Source organism: Scyliorhinus canicula, chromosome 25 (genome assembly GCF_902713615.1).
Source record: "Scyliorhinus canicula chromosome 25, sScyCan1.1, whole genome shotgun sequence".
Taxonomy (NCBI): domain Eukaryota; kingdom Metazoa; phylum Chordata; class Chondrichthyes; order Carcharhiniformes; family Scyliorhinidae; genus Scyliorhinus; species Scyliorhinus canicula.
In genome coordinates, this window is record NC_052170.1 from 12,750,380 (window position 1) to 12,775,370 (window position 24,991).

Here is a 24,991-nt window from a genome sequence, read left to right on the forward strand (position 1 = left end):
GGGTCGACAGAGGAACTCTTTCCATTGGGAGTCTAGGATTCAGGGGCACTGTATAAAAGTTAGAGCCAGGAGTGAAATTAGGAAATATTTTTTCACAGAGTGGTAGAAATTTGAAACTCAAGCCATGGTTTTCTTTTTAAATTTTAGAGTACCCAATTATTTTTTCCAATTAAGGGGCAATTTAGCGTGGCCAATCTACCTACCCTGCACATCTTTGGGTTGTGGGGGTGAAACCCACGCAGACACACAGGGGAGAATGTGCAAACTCCACACGGACAGTGACCCGGGGCCGGGATTCGAACCCGGGTCCTCAGCGCCGTAGGCAGCAATGCTAACCACTGTGCCACCCTGCTGTCCCCATGGTTACTCTTAAAACTGAGTTTGAGAGGATTTTATTCAGGGATACTGGGTAAAGTTTAGAGGTCGATCACAGATGAGCCACAATCTCATTGATCGGCGGAATAGGCTCAGGGAGGGTGGGAGTGTGGTGGTTGTGGTGGTCTGGGCCTAAATGGCCTCCCCCTGCTTTTCCTCAATCCATTCACGGGATGTGGGCATCTCTGGCTGGGCCAGCGTTTATTCTCCTTCAGTTTCTCGGCATTGAAGAGTCAACCACGTTCCTGTGGCTCTGGAGTCACATTTAGGCGAAGATGGCAGATTTTATTCTTCCCGAAAGGTGGATAGTTCGACAACGATTGACAATGGTTTCATTTTATTGAATTCAAATTTTGCCATCTGCCGTGATGGGATTGGAAATCCTGGTCCCTGAGCATTTCCCTGGATTACTAGTCGAGTTGTGAGTTTGCACGTTCTCCCCGTGTCTGCGTGGGTTTCCTCCGGGTGCTCCGGTTTCCCCTCACAGTCCAAAGATGTGTAGGTTAGGTGGGGTCATGGGGTTATGGGGATAGGGTGGGGAAGGGTAGGCTCTTTCAGAGGGTTTGGTGCAGAGTCGATGGGCTGAATGGCTTCCTTCTGCACTGTTGGAAGTCTATGGTCCTCTGGTGATTTAACCCTATAAGCCCGAGAGCTGCTCATTCGCAGTACACAGCAAAGATGCTGGCCACACAGAACATGGCACCGCTCTCGTAAGAGTGTGAAACAAAGGTGTCTGCGTGGGAGTCCCAGAGGGCGCGGCTGGCCAGCAGAGCATTCGCGTTGTTCGCCTGGCCCACTGTCACAATGCACACCAGCTTGTACCTGGCCGGCAGCGTCCCCTTCACAAACTCCTTAATTTCGTCGCTCATCTCTTTCGAGAGCCGGCTGGCGAAGGCCGGGTTGTAACTGAGAGCTCGCAGTTTGTCAGGCAAATATTTCTCCAGGAATCCCTGGGCGTGCAGGGTGAGGAACTTCTGAGGGGGCTTCGAGGAAAATGCTGGGACCTGGAAGTGGGGAAGCAAGGCCAACTGATTACATCCTGTCGCACGGAGACAATTCCACAATCTGTCACATTAATATTTGATTTTGATTTGATTTATTATTGTCACATGTATTAGTATACAGTGAAAAGTATTGTTTCTTGCATGCTGTACAGACAATGCCTACCGTACATAGGGAAGGAAGGAGAGACTGCAGAATGTAATGTTACAGTCATAGCTAGGGTGTAGAGAAAAGATCAACTTAATATGAGGTAAGGGCAGCACGGTGGCCTAGTGGTTAGCACAACCGCCTCACGGCGCTGAGGTCCCAGGTTCGATCCCGGCTCTGGGTCACTGTCCGTGTGGAGTTTGCACATTCTCCCCGTGTTTGCGTGGGTTTCGCCCCCACAACCCAGAAATGTGCAGAGTAGGTGGATTGGACACGCTAAATTGCCCCTTAATTGGAAAAAATAATTGGGTAATCTAAATTTTAAAAAAAAACTTAATATGAGGTAGCATGATGTGGAGATGCTGGCATTGGACTGGGGTGAGCACAGTAAGAAGTCTTACAGCACCAGGTTAAAGTCCAACAGGTTTGTTTCAAATCGCTAGCTTTCGGAGCGCAGCTCCTTCCTCAGGTGAATGAAGAGGTAGATTCCAGAAACATTTATATAGACAAGGTCAAAGATGTAAGATGATACTTTGAATGCGAGCATTTGTAGGTAATTAAATCTTTACAGAGCCTTAACCCCAGGTTAAAGAGGTGTGAATTGTCTCAAGCCAGGACAGTTGGTAGGATTCTGCAAGCCCAGGCCAGATGGTGGGGGGGGGGGGGGGGGGGGGGGGGTGAATGTAATGGTTTAACATGTCATCTGACAGACGGCATCTTTAGCGGGCGCCGCAGTGGCACAGTGGTTAGCGCTGCTGCCGCACAGCCTCCAGGGACCCGAGTTCAATTCTGCCCTTGGGTGACTGTCTGGAGTTCGCACGTTCTCCCCGCGTCTGCGTGGATTTCCTCTGGGCGAACGGTTTCCTACCACAGTCCAAAGATGTGCAGGTTAGCTGGACTGGCCGTGATAAATTGTCCAAAAGGTTAGATAGGGTTACTGGGTTAGGGTGGAGGCATGGGCTTAAGTAGGGTGCCCTTTCCAAGGGCCGGTGCAGATTTGAAGGGCCGAATAGCCTCCTTTTGCATTGTAAATTCTATGAATCCAGAAGTGTCGCACTCCTTCAGTCCTGCAGGGGAGCATCAGCCTTGAATTTTGCGCTCACGTTCATGTGTGGGATTTGAACCCAAAATCTAGTAAATCAGAGGTAGGTGTGCCACCCATTGAGCTAAAGCTGAAAATCGGGTATTGAGGAAAAAGGTGGGTGAAAAGAGGAGCCAGAGGAAGTGACTACTACTTAGAAGAGCGGGTTATGTTAAAGCACCTTGGACTACAACATCATCCTTTTGGCTAAGATTGAGCTCGAGATCAGGTGTAATGCCTGACCCTGGCAGCTTGGATCCAGGCCGTCTCTCCTGTGGGGCCCATGAATTGGATTCAATTTTAATTTGAATTTAGGGCGGCATGCGGCGCAGTGGTTAGCACTGAGACTGCGGCGCTGAGGACCCGGGTTCGAATCCCGGCTCTGGGACACTGTCCGTGTGGAGTTTGCACATTCTCCCCGTGTCTGCGTGGATTTCGCCCCCACAACCCGAAGATGTGCAGGGTAGGTGGATTGGCCACGTTAAATTGCAATCAGAGGGAGGGGCAGAGTACACAAACCCAAGAGTGGGGCAGCAGATACGGCTGGAAGTTGCACAAAACAGTGGAACTGAAGGTTCCATATCTGAATACATTCACAACAAAATAGATGAACTGACAACACATTAGAAATAGGTATGTATGATCTGATAGACATTACACATACATAGCTACAGGTTGACAAAGACTGGGACCTGAACATTCAAGGGCACAAGACATGTAGATGGACAGGAAGCTCAGAAAAGGTGGGTGGGTGGGTGGGGGGGTGGTTGCTCCGTTAATTAAGGATCGCTTTGGCACAATGGAAAGATGACCTTAGTTCTGGAGAATCAAGATGTTGGATCAGTCTGGGCGGAGATAAGAAATAATACAGGTAAGAAATCAGTTGTGGGAGTGGTTTATTGGCCCCCGAATAGTAACCACGCTGTAGGATGAAAGAATACTGAGAAAACTATTAGAACTGAAAGCTGACAAGTACCAGGTCCTGATGGGCTTCATCCTGGGAGCTTAAACAAAGTGGCTGTTGAAATAGAACTTGCATTGGTTTAAATTTCCAAAAATCCCTAGATTCCGGAAAGGTCGTATCATATTGGAAAATAGCGAAAGCCACTCCCCAATTCAAGGAAGGAAGGATACCGGAAACAGGAAACTACAGGCTTAACATCTGCCGTAGGGAAATTGCTGGAATCTATTATTAAGGAGGTCATAGCGGGGCACTTGGAAAATCTTGATGCGATCGAGCAGAGTCAACACGGTTTTTTGGAAAGGAAATCACGTTGGACTAATTCAGTGTAGTTCTTTGAAGAATTAACAAGCAACCTTAAAGGGAAATCGTAGATTTCCGGAGCGTAATTGACAATCTGCCACATCATTAGTAACAACACGGGGAGCGGCTGCGTTTTCGCGACCTCTGGCTCTCCTCATCTTTTACCCATCTTTTCATCCCGGTGCACATTTCTTTTCCTGGTTTGCTTGGCTTGTGCTATGTTCGAGAAGTGTTTGACTGGTGTATCTGCGTGAATGAGTTGAGGTGGAATGTTTAAATCCTTGTTTATTTCTGGTGGCAGGAGTGGATTGGGAGGGGTACCCGCTTTCAGTGGCACAGATGCCATTGAGCGGGCCCCCACCCTGACAGTGCTGGGGGCATCAAAAGACGATGGCGGCCAACGAAGATGTTGTTCCGGCTGAAAATCTCGGCTTTACGATGCAGGATGTCAAGGCTCAATTCTAAGGGTCGCGGGATGTTTTTATGGAGGCCCGTGAGGAGGTTTGTGCATTAGTTTGTGCCCCTTGGCGGAACCCTCCTCTCTAATGTTGAGATCCTGCTGCATGGCTTGTCATTCATCCTGACAGATTCGGGAGAGAGGGGGGGATCCGCGATAGGCCTACCATTGAGCCTGGTCCTCAAGGTGAGATGGTGGAGGAGTTCCTGATTGCGTTCGAGAATTGGGTGACATGTTTCGGGGAACCTTGATATGGGGGCTGGGCGTTTGGATTCGAAGGAGCACATCTAATTCTGTCTTCGAGATCCGTGAGGGTTTGACCTTCTGGTCCTGTTCCTGATGCTAATCATGAGGGGTTAGGGTTGGCCGAATTGGTCGAGCCATCTCTCCATGTTGGATCCCAGGTTGGGGACTGCCTGGGCTCTGGTGAGATGGAATGGTGGCAGTAATGGTATATTGTGCTTCGATTGTTGGAATCCTTGAGAAATCCTGAAGAATGCTCGCCGATCCTGCTTTATCCTTGATCTTTGCTCTGTCCATGAAGAAGTCTTTACCCTGTGGATTTCCACAGCGATTGGTGCTTTGGCCTGAATTATTTACAATTACATCAATGATTTGAATGCAGGGGAGGTGGTGGCATCGTGGTACTGTTACTGGACTAGTACTCCCGAGTAGGTAAGGGGCCGGTTTAGCTCAGTTGGCTGGACAACTGGTGCGCGATGCAGAGCGAGGCCAACAGCGTGGGTTCAATTCCCGTACTGGCTGAGGATATTCATGAAGGCCCTGCCTTCTCAACCTCGCCCCTGGCCTGAGGTGTGGTGATCGTTAGGTTAAATCACCACCTGTCAAGGGCAGCACAGTGGCGCAGTGGTTAGCACTGCTGCCTCACGGTGCCGAGGACCCGGCTTCGATCCCGGCCCCTGGTCACTGTCCGTGTGGATTTTGCACATTCTTCCCGTGCCCCCGTGGGTGTCACCCCAAAGATGTGCAGGGTAGATTAATTGGCCACGCTAAATTGCCCCTTAATTGGAAAAAAAAGAATTGGGTACGCCAAACTTATTGTTTTTAAATCACCACCAGTCAGCTCTCCCACTCAAAGGGGAAAGCAGTCTATGATCATCTGGGACTATGGCGACTTTACTTTACTTTAGTAATCTGGAGAACAATGCTTTGAGAACGCAGGCTCAAATCCAACCATTGCAGATGGTGAAATTTGAATTCAATAAAAATCTGGAATTAAAAGTCTAATGATGACCATGACACCATCGTTGTAAGGGCAGCATGTTGGCACGGTGGTTAGCAATACTGCCTCACAGTGCCAGGGTCTCAGGCTCGATTCTGGCCTTGGGTGACTGTGTGGAGTTTGCACATTCTCCCTGTTGTGTGCATGAGTTTCCTCCGGGTGCTCCGGTTTTCTCCCATGGTCCAAAGATTTGCAGGTTAGGTGGTTTGGCCGCGCTAAATTTTCCCGTAGTGTCCAAAGATGTGCAGGTGTGGTGGGGTTACGGGGATAGGGCAAGGGAGTGTAGGGTGTCCTTTCGGAGTGTCGGTGCAGACCCGATGGGCCGAATGGCCTCCTTCTGCACTGTAGGAATTCTATGGGATTTTAAGGGGCCAAATGTATGGTTGCTAAATTTAGTAGTGGGAAAGTAAGTTTTGAAAATACCATAAGGGTTCTTCAAAGGGATATAGATAGGTTTAGGGAAGGGGTCAAAGATGCGACAGATGGAGGATAATGTGGGAAAATGTCAACATGTCTTCTTTGGCATGAATAATAGAAAAGCAGAAAATTACTGAAATAAAGAGAGAGAGACTGTGGAACTCTGAGGTGCAGAGGGGTCTGGGTGTCTTGGTACATGAATCAGGAAAAGTTAGTACGCAGATGCAGCAAGTGATTCGGAAGGCAAATGAGATGTTGTTGTGTAATGCATGGGGAATGGAATATAAAGATAAGGATGTTTTGCTGTAGTTGTATAGGGTGTTGGTGAGACCATACGTGGAGTATTGTGTACTGTTTGGTGTCCTTATTTAAGACAAGAAATAAATGCAGTAGAACAGGACAGAGAAGGTTCATTTGACTGATACCTGGGTGGGGGTGGGGGTGACGCTATCTTCCGAGAACAGGCTGGGCCTACATCCATTGGAGTTGAGAAGATTGAGACGTGATCTCATTGAAACATATAAGAGCCTGAGAGGGCTTGACAGGGTGGGTGCTTAGAGGATGTTTCGCCTTGTGGGAGAGACTAGAACTAAAGGACACATTTTTAAATTCAGGGGTCTATATTTAAAATGGGGCTGAAGAGAATTATTTTTCTCTCCGAGGGCTGTGTACCTTTGAAATTCGTCCCCAGAGAGCGGTGGAGGTGGCCAATGAATATTTAAAACACCAGTTGACAATACAAATATTTTATTCCTAACAGGGGAGTCAAAGGTCATCGGGGGAATGTGGGGTTAAGGCCACAATCAGATCAGATCAGATTGAATGGTGGAGCAGACTCAAGGGGCTGAATGGCCGACTCCTGTTCCTGATTCATATGTTTGTTTGGGGTCATGAAAGGCGCTGTGTAAATCCCCTGCTTTCTCTCTTTTCAAAGAGCAACAGGAATGAATTCACACCCATGCTGCTCAGCATGAGAATCGAATGTGGTGCCTGCTTTGCTGTTGTCATATGGAGGCTTGGAACCTCCCTGGGGGAACCTCCCTCCCTCACTGGGGCTGGTTTAGCACACTGGGCTAAATCGCTGGCTTTGAAAGCAGACCAAGGCAGGCCAGCAGCACGGTTCAATTCCCGTACCAGCCTCCCCGAACAGGCGCCGGAATGTGCCGACTAGGGGCTTTTCACAGTAACTTAATTGAAGCCTACTCGTGACAATAAGTAATTTTCATTTCATTTCAGCAGAAAAGTCCATTTTAAAAATAAGAAATATGGACAGAGTTGGGTTTATGCTCCATGCTAGACGAACCCAACAATATATTGAAAGTTACAATTGAATCGCCTTTTGCCAATGAACTTAAATCTCTCTCCACTGGAAAGGATTTTGCCTTGTTTAGTCTACCATAACCTTTCATCATGGGAACTGTTTGACTTTACAATAGGTCTCTCGAAAGATTCAAACACATCCATTGAGAAGGGACTAATGAGAGACTGTCACACTACACCCCCACTCTACTCTTGAAAGGGTGTAGTCAGAAATGTCACCGTTAGCCTGAATCATTCCTCCTTTAATCTCAGGTCCTGTGCAGCTGATACTGATTCCTTAACTCCCATAAGACTTCGGAGCAGAAGGAGGCCATTCTGCCATTCGAGTCTGACAATAAGCGATTTTCATTTCATTTCATTTCAACCTCTCCCAGAGACGGGAAGGTGATCAAGGGTCCGCCATCACCACCCAGGGCCTGCGTCTTTCTGTTGGCATCACTGACAAGACCAGCATTTGTTGCTAAGTGCCCCAGAAGAACCCCAAATGCCCTTTGAACTGAGTGGTTTGCGAGAACAGTTAAGAGTCAACCCCATTACCAGAGTATTGAAAACCAGGGGTGGCGCTGAGTCCAGAGGTGGCAATTTTTGGGGTGTCGGAAGACCTGGGAATCCAGGAGGAGGCAGATGTTCTGGCCTTTGCTTCCCTGGTAGCCCGGAGACGGATATTGCTAGCTTGGAGGGACTCGAAGCCCCCAAAGTCGGAGACCTGGCTATCGGACATGGCGAGCTTTCTTGGCCTAGGGAAGATTAAGTTTGCCTTGAGAGGGTCGTTGTTAGGGTTCGCCCGGAGGTAGCAACCATTCATTGACTTCTTCGCGGAGAATTAATCGTCAGCGGGGTGGGGGGGTTAGGGTACCATAGAATAGGGGGTCAAATAGGCGGGTCTTGGAGGGATGGGAGTCGGTGATTGCACTATGTTTGTTGCTCTGTGTACATTGATTTTATCTGGTGGTGTTTGCAATGCCAAAAATACCTCATTAAAATTGTTTTTTTTAAAAAGTCAACACAATTGTTGTGGATCTGGAGTCACATGTAGGTGTAAGCATGGCAGATTTCAGACACTGGCTGGAAGTCACCCCAGTGCATCCTTTCATTTTATTAATATTTTCCTTACCTTTCAACCACCTTTTCCCCTTCTGTATTGTTTGGCTGTGTGTGTGTGTGTGTGTGTGTGTGTATAGAGAACAGAGGTAGTTGGAAAGACAGTATTGGGAAAGAGGTGTTAGATAGTCAGTTGCATTTTCTGTCAGTTTAATTATAATACTGTACATAATAAAAGGCTCCTTGTGTTAAAATTACAAACCTAGTGACTGTAATTTATAGGGTTCAACCACGGACCGCAGGTATTTTAAGTAAAATCAAATTAAAATCTGGAATTTAAAGTCTAACGGTGACCATGAAACCATTGTCCATTGATGTAAAAACCCATCTGGTTAATGTAAGCCTACTTGTGACAATAAAGATTATAATGCATCCTCCCCGTGTGTGCGTGGGTTTCCTCCGGGTACTCCGGTTTCCTCCCACAGTCCAAAGATGTGCAGGTTGGGTGGATTGGCCATGAAAAATTGCCCTTAGTGTCCAAAATTCTATGATTAACCTAGGACAAAATTTCGGCACAACATCGTGGGCCGAAGGGCCTGTTCTGTGCTGTATTTCTCTATCTCCAATGCCCTTTAGGGAAGGAAATCTGCCGTCCTTAACCTGGTCTGGCCTACATGCGACTCCAGATCCACAGCGATGTGGTTGACGCTTAAATTGCCTCGGGGTGGGCAATAAATGATGACCCTGTCAGCGCCCACATCCCATGAATGAATAAAAACATTTTTTTTTAAAACTTGTGTTGTGACTCTGGGTCAAGTGGGTCTGGAATTGACTGCACACCGAAGCAGATTGTTGTGACATTATCGAGAGAGAGAATATTACAGACCTGTTCATTTATAATTTTGGTGGCTGTTGGGGCCTTCGCAGCTAGCTTCAAAGCTGTTCTTTCCTGTCAATGTAAAAACACCAATAAAGGTTAGTTTCGGGCTTTGGCAGCGAATTTGGAATTCTTTAACATCAAATGTGCATCTTCGTGTCACCTTCAAATTCTTTGTCAGTCTCCTAGCAGCAAGAATCCCACCGAAGGTGAAGGAGGGAAGATGCGCCTCTCTTAAAATGTTCCCCAAGGAGGTTCTTCCTTTCTCTGCTCCAAGCTGTGAAAGAATATTGGAGTTTAATTAACGAGGTTCATCCCGGGTTTCTTACGAGGGGAGGTTGAGCCTGTACTCATTGGAGTTTACAAGAATGAGAGGGGACCTTCTAATAATAATAATCTTAATTATTGTCACAAGTAGGCTTAACACTGCAATGAAGTTACTGTGAAAAGCCCTTAGTCGCCACGGGCGGGATTCTCTGATCCTGAGGCTAAATGTTGACGCCGCTCCAGCTGCCGATCCCGGCGTCAGATGGGCGGCGCAGGTCCGCGCACGCGCAGTGGCTCCCTTCTCCGTGCCTGCCCCGACGCAACATGGCGTCGGGCTACAGGGGCCGGCGCGGAACAAAAGCAGCCCCCAGCCCGAGAGGCCAGCCCGCCGATCGGTAAGCCCCGATCGAGGGCCAGGCCACAGCGTAGCCCCCCACTGGGGTCGGAGGACCCCCCCCCACCAGGCCGCCCCCAGATGCATGCACGCCAAGGTCCCGCCGGGTAAGACCAGGTGTGAATGGCATCTTATGGGAGTTAAGGAATTAGTCTCAGCTGCACTGGATTTTTTGCGTGGCCGCTTGGCCCATCCCAGGTGGAAAATTGCCGAGGGGTGGCCGCATAGAGTGGCCCCCGACCGGTGCCGTACTGGCACCAATTCTGCTCTCCGGTGAACCGGCGGACCGGCACGGGGCACCCTTTCAGGAACAATCTGAAAATCCTTCTGTCTTGTCAGACTCAAAACTTATAGCAAACTGCCAACAGCGACAGTCAGACTTGGCTCCTCCCATTAATTGCATCATCTGCATCCCACTAAGATGTCCCATGACTTGCTTAGCTAGGACTAAACACAATCCCTCAAATTATCTCCAACCAGGGAACTTCCAGCAATCAAAACAATCTTTAATTAGCTATCACTCTGTAAAGAAGTAAATGGTTAAAATCAATGATTACCTCACCTTTTACTACCCCTTAATTACAGCTTAATCAGACTACTGTCTGTATTTATTTGAACCCAGGCTTTTTAATAACATAACTTCTAAAAAAAAATTATTTAGAGTATCCAATTATTTTTTTCCCAATTAATGGGGCAACTTAGCGTGGCCAACCCACCTACCCTGCACATCTTTTGGGTTGTGGGGGTGAGACCCACGCAGACATGGGAAGACTGTGCAAACTCTACATGGACAGTGACCCAGGGCCAGGATCGAATCCGGATACTCAGCGCTGTGAGGCAGCAGTGCTAACCACTGCGCCACCGCGCCACGTTATTTTAATAACAATACGATAACAAAATTTAAAATATGATATATAACCATTTCCTTTATTCAACAAATCAGACGAACGTGAAATGCCTACGTGAAATAATTCCTCGTTAGAGTCTAATTTTGGGACTCTGGAACCCACATGAACAAATATTCCGTTTTTCTGTGGCCCTTGTAGTGTAAACCTTCTTTCCTCTATCCCTATTTTGCTGTGTGAATGTGGGGTGGGGAGTTATGAATACTCCTTTTCATGGGTTTTGAATTTGTAAAAATAAACTAACCTGCTGAGTTCATCCTAACTTGAGATTTCCGCGTGGTTATTAGTAAAAATTAGATCGCACAAAAAAACCCGAGGGGTTGGGAAAGAGTATGCTCCCGCGTGTTTGCGTGGGTTTCACCCCCACAACCCAAAGGTGTGCAGTCTAGGTGGATTGGCCACACTAAATTGCCCCTTAATTAGAAAAAAATAATTGGGTACTCTAAAATTATATTTTTTTAAAAAGAATATGATCCCTTTATTCTTAAAGAAAACAGCTAGTTCATCATACCTTCTGTTCACAGACAGAGGGCAAGAGGAGAACAGTGGTGTTTGAACTGACCCCCTCTCCCTATACTTGAAAAATAAACTTTTGCAGAGTTTGGGTAGTGGAATGGGACTAATTGAGTTTCTTTTTCAAAGAGCTAGCACAGACAGAATGGGCCTAATGGCCTGCTGTCGCACAGTATGAGTCTAACAGTATCTGCCGCACTCGGATAATGCGAGAGAATTTTGTCCCAAGGCAGCATTTCCAAACCTCTTGGCAGCCAGGGATGGGTTTAACTCCAACCTGGGAGGAACCTACGGTTTGGGACATGAGAAAATGTCAGAGACACAAAAGTAAAAATTCATAACTAACCTGTTAAAAATAAAATAACCTGCTGAGTTCACCCTAACGTGATTATTAGCAAAAATTAGAACGCACAAAAAACCCCGAGGGGCCCAACTGTACCATTCTCCTGATCGAGCTGTGGCAGCTTTTACCTCTCTTGTTGCTTTGTCCATCGCAGGAAGGCTGGTTGTTCTTGCTTTGTGAAAGATAGACCTTCTTTTCTCTGTGTCGCTGACAGGAACCAAGCACTCTCTTCTTGCTCTGTCCATGTTGGACTGCGTGAACCTCGGTAAAACACTTGGGCTTGAACAGCGTGCTGGAGCTATTGATCGGAAACTTCCTGGTCGATCGTTACGGGGAGAGAATGAAAAAGTGGATTCAGTTTCACCATCACACCTAACCCATTGCCTGTGTTAATCTGCGGGGGGTTGTTCAAATCGGAGCTTAATTTAAGAGTGTTCCTTCTTTCAAATTACTTCTGCAGATTGACAACATTTGCATTTATATAGCACCTTGACTGCAATACAATTACATTCAAGCTAATTCACAGGAGCACATTGTAATAACCCCCACGAGGCCCAGGGGGAAACCGTAATTGATCTCCCTGTGGGGCTGGTGGAATACGTGCTCCGCCAGTAGTGGGCTGGGGCTCGTAAGATTGAGCTTAAAAGCCGGCCTGAGCAGGGACTGACATGTGGGTTGTCTCAACAGGGAGTGTACAGTGTAAATAGTTACTGTCATGGGCAGACTTTATGTTACGTTAAATAGATCCTTTGTGTTTCCTACTGCTGGCTTCCTGGCCATTAAACACATAAAGATCAAAATGTCACACCAAGCCACACAAGGAGACGTTGGGTAAGCGACATAAAGCTTTGTCAAAGAGCTCGGTTTGAAGGAGCTTCTTAAAGGAGAAAAGAGACTAGGAGGGATGTAGGGAGGGAATGACATAACTCAGGGCCTGAGCAGCTGAAGTTTAGCACAGGGCTAAAGAGCTGGCTTTTAAAGCAGACCAGCAGCGCGGGTTCAATTCCCGTACCAGCCTTCCCGAACAGGAGCCGGAATGTGGCGACTAGGGGCTTTTCACAGTAACTTCATTTGAAGCCTACTTGTGACAATAAGCGATTTTCAAATTTTCAAATTTCAAGTCCGGGACCCTAATGGTGGAGCAATTAATATCATGGGCACATGAGAGGCAATAATGAGATAAGCACAGGTATCGCAGATGGTTTTGGGACTGGAGGGAATTAAAGAGTTGGGAGGGGCGAGGCCATGAAGAGATTTGAAAACAAGAATGAGAATTTTAAAATCAAGGCATTGCTTGTCTGGAACAAGACAGTGCAGATAATACTGCCATTATACAATGGAGGGCAGTAACATGCTCAAAAGGTATTTTGATCGAGAAGGAAAGAAGGAGGAGGCATTCGTCATTGTAGCTCAGGGACAAAAGATAAATCCAGATGATCAAGAATTTGACATTCCTCAAGTTAGATTGGACAATGAGTGAAATTGGGATAAATGACCAAGTTACCTTCCGGGGAGAAATTGAAGTGACCTGAGTTATTACAGTCATATAAAGCCATATGTGTGAACAAATTAGGAAGTACAAAAGTAATTATACACGATGCAGATGTAGGAAATGCTACTCCAATTAAGCAACATCCCTATATACTCAATCCATTAAAGTTGGCACAGGTACAAAAGGAGATTGAAAGCATGCTTAAGAATGTTATCATTAGGGCAGCACGGTGGCACAGTGGTTAGCATTGCTGCCTATGGCGCTGAGGACCCGGGTTCAAATCCCGGCCCTGGGTCACTGTCCATGTGGAGTTTGCACATTCTCCCCGTGTCTGCGTGGGTTTCACCCCCACAACCCAAAGATGTGCAGGGTAGGTAGATTGGCCACTCTAAATTGCCCCTTAATAGGAAAAAATAATTGGGCACTCTAGATTTATTTAAAAAAAGAATGTTACCATTGTGGGTGGTACGGTGGCGCCCACAATTATAACACACTGTGTGAGTTTTCCCTCTATCTGGCGTTCTTATCAAATAATTCACCTCACTCAATTTTCTTTCAATTTGATCAGACCGATTAAATCTTGCTTTTAATAGTTCCCCACCACTGGTAACAATACTAATATTTTCTCACCGCTATCAAAACTACAAATTTTTAATTTCGTACCAGCCTCTTTTTTTCATCACATGCTGTGACAATTTTAAATGTTTTCTAGCCAACTCATCAGCCCTAGGTAATCTCTTCGTAAAGTTTGACACATAGTCCAACAATATAGTCTCCGAACACTGATCACCAACTTCTCTTTGATCAATTTAAGTGGTCCTCCTTCCCCATGACCAAAAAGTAATTTGAATGGATTGAATTTAGTTGATTCATTAAGTGCATTTCTAATTGCAAATAGTGCAAATGGAATTCCTTTATCCCAATCCTCTGGATAATCCTGACTGTTGGCCCACAACATGGCTGTTAAAGTTTGATGTCACCTTTATTTTTTCTTAAAATATGTCTATTAATTTATTTCATAATAATCGTTACAAACTAGAACAAAAGAAAAAAAATCACAATCAAATATAAAGTTAACACAAAAATACACAACCCATAATTAACTTAAGTACTGAACCTAAGATATACCCCTGAACGGCTGACGGTGACTAACTCCTTAAAAAAAGGAAATGAATGGCTGTCATGTAAGATAGAACCTCTCCTGATGGTGAATTTGATCTTCTCCAAATGCAGGAATGACATCCAGTCACCCAACCAAGCAGAGGCATTGGGCGGAGTGGGAGACCTCCAACCAAGCAATATTCGTCTCTGGGTTCTCTCAGCAAGGTAAAGGCGACAACATCCGCCTCTACCCCAGACTGAATCACTGGCAATTCTGGCACAACAATAATAATAATCACTTATTGTCACAAGTAGGTTTCAATGAAGTTACTGTGAAAAGCCCCTAGTCACCACATTCCGGTGCCTGTTTGGGAATTGAACCTGCGCTGCTGGAATTGTTCTGCTTTACAAGCCAGCTGTTTAGCCCACTGTGCCAAACCAGCCCCTTATGGCCAGTAAATAATATGGCCACCAACAGACATGGGTCTAAATCCACATAGAATGTCTCCGACATGATGTTAAAGAATGAAACCAAGGAGCTTACAAGTCTGGAGTAGGACCAGAACACATGCATTTGACTGGCCAGAGAACCACGATTACACCTATCCTCTACATTTGGACAAAATCCTCTCATCTTTGCCCTAGTCAAATGCACGCTAGGTCGGACCTTAAACTGAATCAGGCTTAGCGGGGCACGTGATGACGTAGATTTGATCTTGTGAAGGGCCTCGCTCCAAACCTCATCGGTAAGAATGGGGCTTAATTCACTTTCCCATTTTGCTCTCACACCGCCTAATGGAGCAGAATCCGATCAAAGGATATGGCCACATGGTCCAAAATACACCCTCGCCAGGCCAAGCTCGGGACAGAATCTTCCTCATCGAGGAAGAAGGTGGCGCCAACAGGTGCGAGTGCTGTTCAATGGCTAACCATACGTACATGCCCCAAACTGCTACGCTTTTGGGTCTCCTTTTTCAGCACCATGTCGGTGATTCTGAACATCGAGATTGAACACAGTCCCTCCATTGCCATATTCAGGGTTTGGGGCTGGTTTAGCTCACTTGGCTAAATCGCTGGCTTTTAAAGCAGACCAAGCAGGCCAGCAGCACGGTTTGATTCCCGTACCAGCCTCCCCGGACAGGCGCCGGAATGTGGCGACTAGGGGCTTTTTCACAGTAACTTCATTGAAGCCTACTCGTGACAATAAGCGATTTTCATTGCCATATTCAGGGTATCGGGCTTGCCGGACCTGCGGACGGGTGAGGTCGTTCTTGCCTTCGCCTCGCTGATCGCTCGGAGGCGAGTCCTGCTGGGGTGGAGGTTGGCAACTCCGCTCAGTGCCTCGGCTTGACTAGGTGACTGAATGGAGTTTCTACACCCGTGAGGGGGACAATTGAAGGTTTCCACTGGAGGTGACGACCATTTATGGTCTATTTCAAGAAGTTGGTCACTGTTAGCTGCTGGGTGGGGGAGGGGAGGGTGGTAGGGGGGTAAAGGGGGGGTCATCTCCTACAGTGGGTAGGGGCTTGTTGATTGGCTGAGGGTTTCTTTTTTCTTGTTATATGGCTTGTTCTCAGCTTGTGTTGTGTCTATTTTTCTATTTTGTGAACTGAAAAAAGTCATAACATTTTTTGAAAACAAGGTGGCGCCAGAGGGTTGGAAGGAAGAGCCCTTGGGTGAAAAATTGCAAACTTGATAAGTATCGGAACAGGCTGGAGTTGGGCAACTGGAATTTATTGGCTAACTCGCTGAAACTGATGAACCGCCCCTCCGCGGACAAGTCCCCAAACCACTCCAAGCCCTTCACTTCCCAAGATTTAAATGTTGGGTCCAACCCAGACGGCAGGAAAAGGTGATTGTTGCAAATCGGGCCGAGTGAAGAAAGGGGAAGGGACTTCAAATGCTGCCTGATCCAGATCCAAATCCAGAGACAGGCAGAACCACTGGGTTTGAGGAAAATCTGGAGGAAATAAAAGGCAGTGACGATGGCAAGAAGAGTAGAAGTAGAGCAGGAACGAGCCTCCATCTGTCGCCAAATAGATTTGTGGTTACTGATCCATAACAGTATTTTTTTTGAACATCAGCAGCCCAGTAATAGAACAATTGGGGAGGGCCAGGACCTCTGACTGTCTGTCCCAGTGTAGCAGAACACAGTGGAGTCTAAGATTCTTACCCGCCCAAATAAAAGAGGATATCAATTTATTGACCTCAGTAATAAAGGAATTGGGGAGTACTGGAATAAGAATGAAAACCTCGGGAGCACTCATTTGAAAAGGCTGAACCCGACCCGCCCAGGATAGAGCAAAGCTATTCCACCTCGGCAAAGCTGTTTTGATGCACGGTAGCACAGTGGTTAGCATTGTTGCTTCACGGCTCCAGGGTCCCAGGTTCGATTCCCGGCTTGGGTCACTGTCTGTGCGAAGTCTGCACGTTCTCCCCATGTCTGTGTGGCTTTCCTCCGGGTGCTCTCGTTTCCTCCCACAAGTCCCGAAAGACATAGAATTTACAGTGCAGAAGGAGGCCATTCGGCCCGTCGAGTCTGCACCAGCCCTTGGAAAGAGCACCCTACCCAAGGTCCACACCTCCACCCTTTCCCCTTAACCCAGTAACCCCACCCAACACTAAGGGCAATTTTGACACCAAGGGCAATTTAGCATGGCCAATCCACCTAACCTGCACATCTTTGGACTGTGGGAGGAAACCGGAGCACCCGGAGGAAACCCACGCACACACGGGGGAGAAGGTGCAGACTCCGCACAGGCAGTGACCCAAGCCGGGAATCGAACCTGGGACCCTGGAGCTGTGAAGCAATTATGCTAACCACAATGCTACTGTGCTGTTTGGTGAATTGGACATTCTGAATTCTCCCTACCCGAACAGGCACCGGAGTGCGGCGACTAGGGGGTGTTGACAGTAACTTCATCGCAGTGTTAGTGTAAGCCTGCCTGTGGCACTAATGATAATTATTATAGCCAGGCTTGTGTCGTTCAACTTGTGAAGTGAGGCCCAGTTGTGGGCCACCTGGACCCCCAGATAACGAAAGCCTGTCTTGGAAGGGTGAAAAGGTAACATCCCCAATTGGGCTCGCCTCCCAGGGGGGTTAACTTGGAAACATTCACTCTTGCCTGAGTTCAATTTATTACCTGAGAAAGAGCCAAGGTGTTCAGAACTTCATTATATCGTCTATGGAGGGGGCGGGGTCTGAATAGGTCATCCGCATAAAGAGACACCCCATCTGACAATCACCCTTCCACTGACCTCAGTGCTATAGAGAACAGCTCGATTGCCAGAGTGGACAGGAATGGAGAAAGTGAGTAATCGTGCCTAGAGCCCCTATCGGAGTGAATATAGTCCGAGTTCAGATTGTTTATACAAACACTGCCAATAGGGGCATTATATAACAGGTGAATCCAGGACACAAATATGTGACCAAATCCAAACCTTCTAAGAATCTCAAATGAATATTCCCACTTGGGCTTCTCAGCATCCAAGAAACCATTACCTCCGGCTCAGACACTGCGGAGGGGGAAAGGATAACATTTAACAGACCGACAACTGTCAACCCTTCACGACGTCTGTTTGGTCCTCCAAATTTACATTTGTGAGACAAGGGTCCAACTGCAGCGCCAACACATCAGGGAGTAGCTTGACGTCCGTATTCAAGAGCGATTTGGGAAGTACGAACCACACTCTGTCGGGTCTTTGCCATTTTTAAGAGGCAGGGAAATGGAGGCTTGAGTGAGGGTCATCGCAATTTCATAGCATTTACAGTGCAGAAGGAGGCCATTCAGCCCATCGAGTCTGCACCGGCTGTTGGAAAGAGCATCCTACCCAAGCCAACACCTTCACCCTATCCCCATAACACAGTAACTCCACCCAACACTAAGTGCAATTTTGGACACTTAAGGGCAATTTAGCATGGCCAATCCGCCTAACCTGCACATCTTTGGACTGTGGGAGGAAACCGGAGCACCCGGAGGAAACCCACGCACACACGGGGAGAACGTGCAGACTCCGCACAGACAGTGACCCAAGCCGGGAATCGAACCTGGGACCCTGGAGCTGTGAAGCAATTGTGCTAACCACTATGCTACCGTGCTGCCCTCTATGCTACCGGGTCGGAGGTAGAGACTCCAGGGATAGGGAATCATGTCCAATAAAAATGGCACAAGCTGGGGAACCTCTTGAAAATTCAATTGGAAAGCCATCCGGACCAGGGGCCTTGCCCAATACATCCTAAAATCTCGTCTGGTCATAGCGGGGAGTCCAGCTCATCACTCAGACCCGATCATTGGGAAGGGTAGGCCGTCCAGAAAGTCGGACATGACCGATTTTTCTGCAGGGGGGCCGATCTATAAAGATCGGGGTAAAAGGATTTTAAAACCGCGTTGACCTGGGGAGGGACAGAAACGAGATTGCCGCCTGAATTAAGTATCTGAGTGATCTCCCGGGAGGCTGCCTGCTGGTTGATTTGGTGAGCCAGAAGACGAACAAACTTCTCCCCATGCTCATAAAATGTGCCTCTGGAGCGGGGTGTACCACACTGCCAGTAGACAATAGCTCAAACTGGGTCTGTAATTGTTTCCTATTTGCCAATAGCTCCGAAGTAGGATCCACCTTTAGAATGGAATCCATCAGCCTCTGCTGCTCTAACCTCGCTGTCTTCAACACATACGCCCTGTAAGAGATAACGCACCTCCTGAGGACCGAGCTTCCCACAATGTGGAAGGTGAGATTGAATCAGAACTATTAGATTTGAGATCGTCATCTATGGCTGCGGGCATAGGTTCATAAAATGCTTATCAGCGAACAGTGTAGTACTTAACCTCCAGAGTGGGCACTGGGTGGGGCCAGAATCTAGAATCAAATCAATAAAGTGGGGCATAGTCCGGAATAACAATTGCTGAGGACTCAGCCGCCACCCTGAAGGGTGAATCCGGGAATATACATGGTCGACAGGTGAAAGAAATGGGAGAACGCGCCAAGGATCCACCCCCTTTCTGAGCCATAGAAAAGACAACGCCCTGGCCATTGGCGAGATCAGCCGTTTTCAGACTAGTATGGCCACAGGCTCCCTAGCCATTCCTGATGGAACCAGGGATTTAGACTTGGAGCGATCCAATCCAGGAGCTAAAACTCAATTCAGGTCTGTGGTAGGCTATATTAGGGGTATCGCGGTACCTAGGTGGGATGTACCTTATACTGTAGTACGAGTGGTAGAACCTGCCTGCTGGTCCCGCCCAGCAGGCGGAGAATAAGTGTCTGTGTTTCACCCACAGCAGTCATTCTGTACCGGAGCTGCTGGGGTAACTACTTGTTCATTAAAGCCTTCAATTGGACTATAATCTCGCTTCAGTAGTGATTGATCGTGCATCAAGGTCCTCGGCTAAAATGTGCTGATGTAGGGGCAGCACGGTGGCACAGTGGTTAGCATTGCTGTCTATGGCGCTGAGGACCCGGGTTTGAATCCCGGCTCTGGGTCACTGTCCGTGTGGAGTTTGCACATTCTCCCCGTGCCTGCGTGGGTTTCACCCCCACAACCCAAAGATGTGCAGAGTAGGTGAATTGGCCACGCTAAATTGCCCCTTAATTAGAAAAAATAATTGGGTAATCTAAATTTTTTTTTTTAAATGAGCTGATGTGAATCGAGATTAGGGGCGAGGCCAGCAGGAAATTTATAAAATTTGTATCATTCCAGTTGGAGACGTAAATGTTGACCATAACAACTGGGGTGTTCAACAGGGGAACTCAATCAATAACGTATCGACCAATGGGGTCGGCTATATTCTTTGAGGGGGACAACTGAACTCTTTAATTAATCAAAATTGCTGTACCACAGGCCCTGCCATCTAAACCAGAATGAAAATCCTGTCCCACCCACCCCTTGTGAGACCGGCCTGGTCCCTGACCCGCAAGTGGGTTTCCAGCAAAAGTAAAATCACATTGGATCACACTCTTCGCCTCTTCCCTGGGCCATTGAATCTTCTAACATTCCAGGTAACCAAGCGGATTGGAGGTCTCCCACCAACTCCACCACACCATCAGCCAATTACCAACAGACACCATCAGCCAATTACCAACAGACACCGTCAGCCAATTACCAACAGACACCGTCAGCCAATTACCAACAGACACCATCAGCCAATTACCAACAGACACCATCAGCCAATTACCAACAGACACCGACAGCCAATTACCAACAGACACCATCAGCCAATTACCAACAGACACCGTCAGCCAATTACCAACAGACACCGTCAGCAAATTACCAACAGACACCGATAGCCAATTACCAACAGACGCCATCAGCCAATTACCAACAGACCCCAACAGCCAATTACCAACAGACACCGACAGCCAATTACCAACAGACACCATCAACCAATTACCAACAGACACCGACAGCCAATTACCAACAGACACCGACAGCCAATTACCAACAGACAACGTCAGCCAATTACCAACAGACACCATCAGCCAATTACCAACAGACACCATCAGCCAATTACCAACAGACACCATCAGCCAATTACCAACAGACACCATCAGCCAATTACCAACAGACACCATCAGCCAATTACCAACAGACACCATCAGCCAATTACCAACAGACACCATCAGCCAATTACCAACAGACACCGACAGCCAATTACCAACAGACACCGACAGCCAATTACCAACAGACACCGTCAGCCAATTACCAACAGACACCGACAGCCAATTACCAACAGACACCATCAGCCAATTACCAACAGACACCATCAGCCAATTACCAACAGACACCGTCAGCCAATTACCAACAGACACCGACAGCCAATTACCAACAGACACCATCAGCCAATTACCAACAGACACCATCAGCCAATTACCAACAGACACCGACAGCCAATTACCAACAGACACCGACAGCCAATTACCAACAGACACCATCAGCAAATTACCCCTCCCCCTCTCCCAACAACACCATCGCCATTGAACATGGCCGCACCCAAAAGCAAACAAAAGCGAGGCAAACAAAGCCCCCCCGACCCACTAAAACCTACATTTAACAAAATCAAACAAAGTGAAAACGCAAAGCTCACTTTCTAAAGAACAATGAGCTGCAGCGAACCCTCTGAAACCATTCCCATTAACTAACTAACTAACTCCCCGGTTAGCAGGGAGGCTCCCGCTGGAGAAAAGGAAAAATATACAAAATAAAAGTCTGCCAAAACCCTACTTAACTAGTGCGCCCCACTAGCGACTAAATGCCGCAGCACACAAGAACATTTCCTTTTTCTCTTCCTTTAAACAAGAAAGAAAGGAAACCATGAAAAAATGAAATGAAAATCACTTATTGTCACAAGTAGGCTTCAAATGAAGTTACTGTGAAAAGCCCCTAATCCATATATTAATATAAAGAACAAAAACCCAACAAGAACAAGTTAAAAATATAGACAAAAATATAACAATAAAAACAAACAATGGAACATGTCCGTCGACAGGGCAGCACGGTGGCGCAGTGGTTAGCACTGATGCCTCACGGCTCTGAGGACCCGGGTTCAAGCTTGGCCCCGGGTCACTGCCCGTGTGGAGTTTGCACTTCTCCCTGTGTCTACGTGGGTCTCACCCCCACAACCCAAAGATTTTTTTAGAATTAGAATTAGAACAGTACAGCACAGAACAGGCCCTTCGGCCCTCGATGTTGTGCCGAGCAATGATCACCCTACTCAAGCCCACGTGTCCACCCTATACCAGTAACCCAACAACCCCCATTAACCTTATTTTTTAGGACACTACGGGCAATTTTTCATGGCCAATCCACCTAACCCGCACATCTTTGGACTGTGGGAGGAAACCGGAGCACCCGGAGGAAACCCACGCACACACGGGGAGAACGTGCAGACTCCACACAGACAGTGACCCAGCCGGGAATCGAACCTGGGACCCTGGAGCTGTGAAGCATTGATGCTAACCACTGTGCTGCCATGTTCTACATCAAAGGAGAACATTAACAAATACCAAAACATGAGGAAATCACATCTGAGACGGCTGGTGCACAATTCTTTATGACACTTGACGCATCTCAGGGTTTCTGGCAACTAAAGCTAGAGGAACAAAGTACAAAATGCTGCACTTTTTTTTTCTTTTTTAAAAAATAAATTTAGATTACCCAATTATTTTTTCCAATTAAGGGGCAATTTAGCGTGGCCAATCCACCTACTCTGCACATTTTTGGGTTGTGGGGGCGAAACCCACGCAGACACGGGGAGAATGTGCAAACTCCACACGGACAGTGACCCAGGGCCGGGAAAGTGCTGCACTTTTAAGACGCATTTGGACCGTACTGCTTTATGAGAATGCCATTTGGCATAATTTCAGCATCAGAAATTTTTCACTGTGTCATGGGGCACATAATCGAAGGCATCGAGGGTGTGTACATGGATAATATCATCGTTTGGGGATCATAGAAGAGGTTGCTTAAAGCTCTAACAAGCATCAGGAGAAATGGGCTGAAGCTGAACAAGCAAAAGTGCCAATTCATAGAATTTATTTTTCTACATAGAATTTCCAGTGCAGAAGGAGGCCATTCGGCCCATCGAGTCTGCACCGGCTCTTGGAAAGAGCACCCTACCCAAGATCAACACCTCCACCCTATCCCCATAACCCAGTAACCCCACCCAACACTAAGGGCAATTTTGGACACTAAGGGCAATTTATCATGGCCAATCCACCTAACCCGCACATCTTTGGACTGTGGGAGGAAACCGGAGCACCCGGAGGAAACCCACGCACACACGGGGAGGACGTGCAGACTCCACACAGACAGTGACCCAGCCGGGAATCAAACCTGGGACCCTGGAGCTGTGAAGCATTGATGCTAACCACCATGCTACCGTGAGGCCCCAGGTTAGGTGGTTAGATTACCGTGAGGATGTGCAGGTTAGGTGGATTGGTCATGCTAAATTGCCCTTAGTGTCCAAAATTGCCCTTAGCGTGGGGTGGGGTTACTGGGTTATGGGGATAGGGTGGGGGGGGGGGGGGGGTGTGCTTGGGTAGGGTGGTCTTCCCAAGAGCCGGTGCAGACTCGATGGGCCGAATGGCCTCCTTCCGCACTGTAAATTCTATGAAACACACTGGAACTCCCTCACAGTTGTGTGGGGCCAACTTAGCAACACGTCTGCAGAAGTTCAAGAAGGCAGCTCACCACCCCATTCTTAAGGACATTTACAAATGGGGAAATCAACGGCTGTCCTTGCCAGCACTCACAGCCCCACAAGTGAATATTTGTAAAAAAAAAAACACATTTCTGAAGATATAGAGATCAAAGTTTTTACCTTTTGCTCCAGTGTGCCACTGGTCAAAGCTCACTTGAGCTTGTGCTCATTCCTGAAGATCCCGTTATATAAACACAGTTTTCGGCTTCAGTGGCTGAGTCCTGATGAAGTCAGTAAATCACAATGCTTATCGGCTCTTTCAAGATTAATTCACTTCAACCTGGGGCAAGCATCACAATGCACCGATCAGGAACATGAAGTCTCGAGATAAGGTTCTCGAATGGACTGCTGTGTGGGATTCCAGCTCCAACCTGTGCTAGGCTGAGAAGGGGAGGGATGAAGGAGTGCCACTGGGCTACACATGAATCCGTGAACGAGATCTTAAAAGTAAATGTTTACCCTAAGTGTTGTTAACAACTTTAGTGATTGGAAAGCGATCCATCAGTGGCTGGACAAGATGAGGCAGAAGCCCTGTTTGCACCTGTCATGCATTCAGACCCTGGTTAAAAGTAATTATTTAAACCTTTTGAAAGCAAAACACTTTTTGAGTTATGGAGGGGAGTGATGTAGTTGAACAACCCAAGTTACAAACAGTCACCTCATTATTCAACTGAACTGTGATTAAGCCGATGATAAGGTACGAGATTTCAGGGTCAGCCCCTGCTCAGAAATTATTTTCCTTCCATAAACTCGTCCGAATGGTTTTACAAAAGGGAAATCTGAAGAAGGGTTTGACATATTATTTGTGCATTACTTATAAAATGTGAGACTATTGTCTAAACCACAATGTGTCTTTAACCCGCATACGATGGACAAATGACCACAAGTTGTTTTGTACAATAATATACTTTATTTGCTGTCACACAATCGTTACCGTTAATCAATCACACATTCATGCAAGTTGAACTCTAAGCGAATATACATACGACCTTAACTTAACTTCCAAGTGATTGGCAAGTACCGGGCAGATATGGCCTTTATCTGGAGTCCGTAGACTGGCAGTGTTGGAAGTCGGTTGCTGGTCCTTCCGTTGATGGCGTGGATGGTCTTCTTCTTCGGTCAGTGAAGTTCACCGTTGTTGGTTGCTGACGAAAGCTGCTGTCGAGGGAGTGAGTGGTGGGCTGCGCAGCACCGTTAATTCCCCAGGAGTTTTAGCGTCCTTTTGGGTGGTCCCAGGTGAATGTCCAATCACTCTACCAGGGCTCGATCACTCTGATCGATGATGTCCAATTAAGATCCGCCACCTTGATGGCGGGTCGTATCCCTACCGGCCATGTCCGTTTGTGTCCAAGGTACATAGGGCCTTCCCAAATAAGGAAAACAGACATCACCGAGTCTGCCACTTTATGTCGATTTCCATTTAAGCCCATTGTCTGGGGTGACCTTTTGATAGCCTTTTTTTCTGGGCTGCTAGCAAAGTCTGGGCTGCAGCTGTTGTGTATTTGCATGGTGCAGCCTGTCTGACCCTGAACTTGGCCACTTTTCCCAGCGTCCT

General features: G+C 47.3%; 1 protein-coding gene across 1 annotated transcript; it reads right to left on the reverse strand.

The window, feature by feature from the left end:
* Positions 1–919: 919 nt before the first annotated feature.
* Positions 920–23,735, reverse strand: LOC119957236 (tctex1 domain-containing protein 1-like). The gene is made up of 5 exons (XM_038785079.1): positions 23,557–23,735; positions 11,775–11,962; positions 9,388–9,501; positions 9,234–9,296; positions 920–1,379 (listed from the first exon to the last, which is right to left on the reverse strand). The coding sequence occupies exons 2-5, from the start codon at positions 11,889–11,891 to the stop codon at positions 1,032–1,034; spliced, it is 642 nt and encodes a 213-aa protein (XP_038641007.1). The 5' UTR covers positions 11,892–11,962; positions 23,557–23,735; the 3' UTR covers positions 920–1,031.
* Positions 23,736–24,991: the final 1,256 nt, after the last annotated feature.

Excerpts from the sequence above, each read along its gene's own strand:
- LOC119957236 (XM_038785079.1), bottom strand. The coding sequence starts at position 11,891 with ATGGACAGAGCAAGAAGAGAGTGCTTGGTTCCTGTCAGCGACACAGAG. Across the intron at positions 9,502-11,774 it reads TGGACAAAGCAACAAGAGAG|CTTGGAGCAGAGAAAGGAAG; the intron begins GTAAAAGCTGCC and ends ATTCTTTCACAG. Across the intron at positions 1,380-9,233 it reads CCAAAATTATAAATGAACAG|GTCCCAGCATTTTCCTCGAA; the intron begins GTCTGTAATATT and ends CCCCACTTCCAG.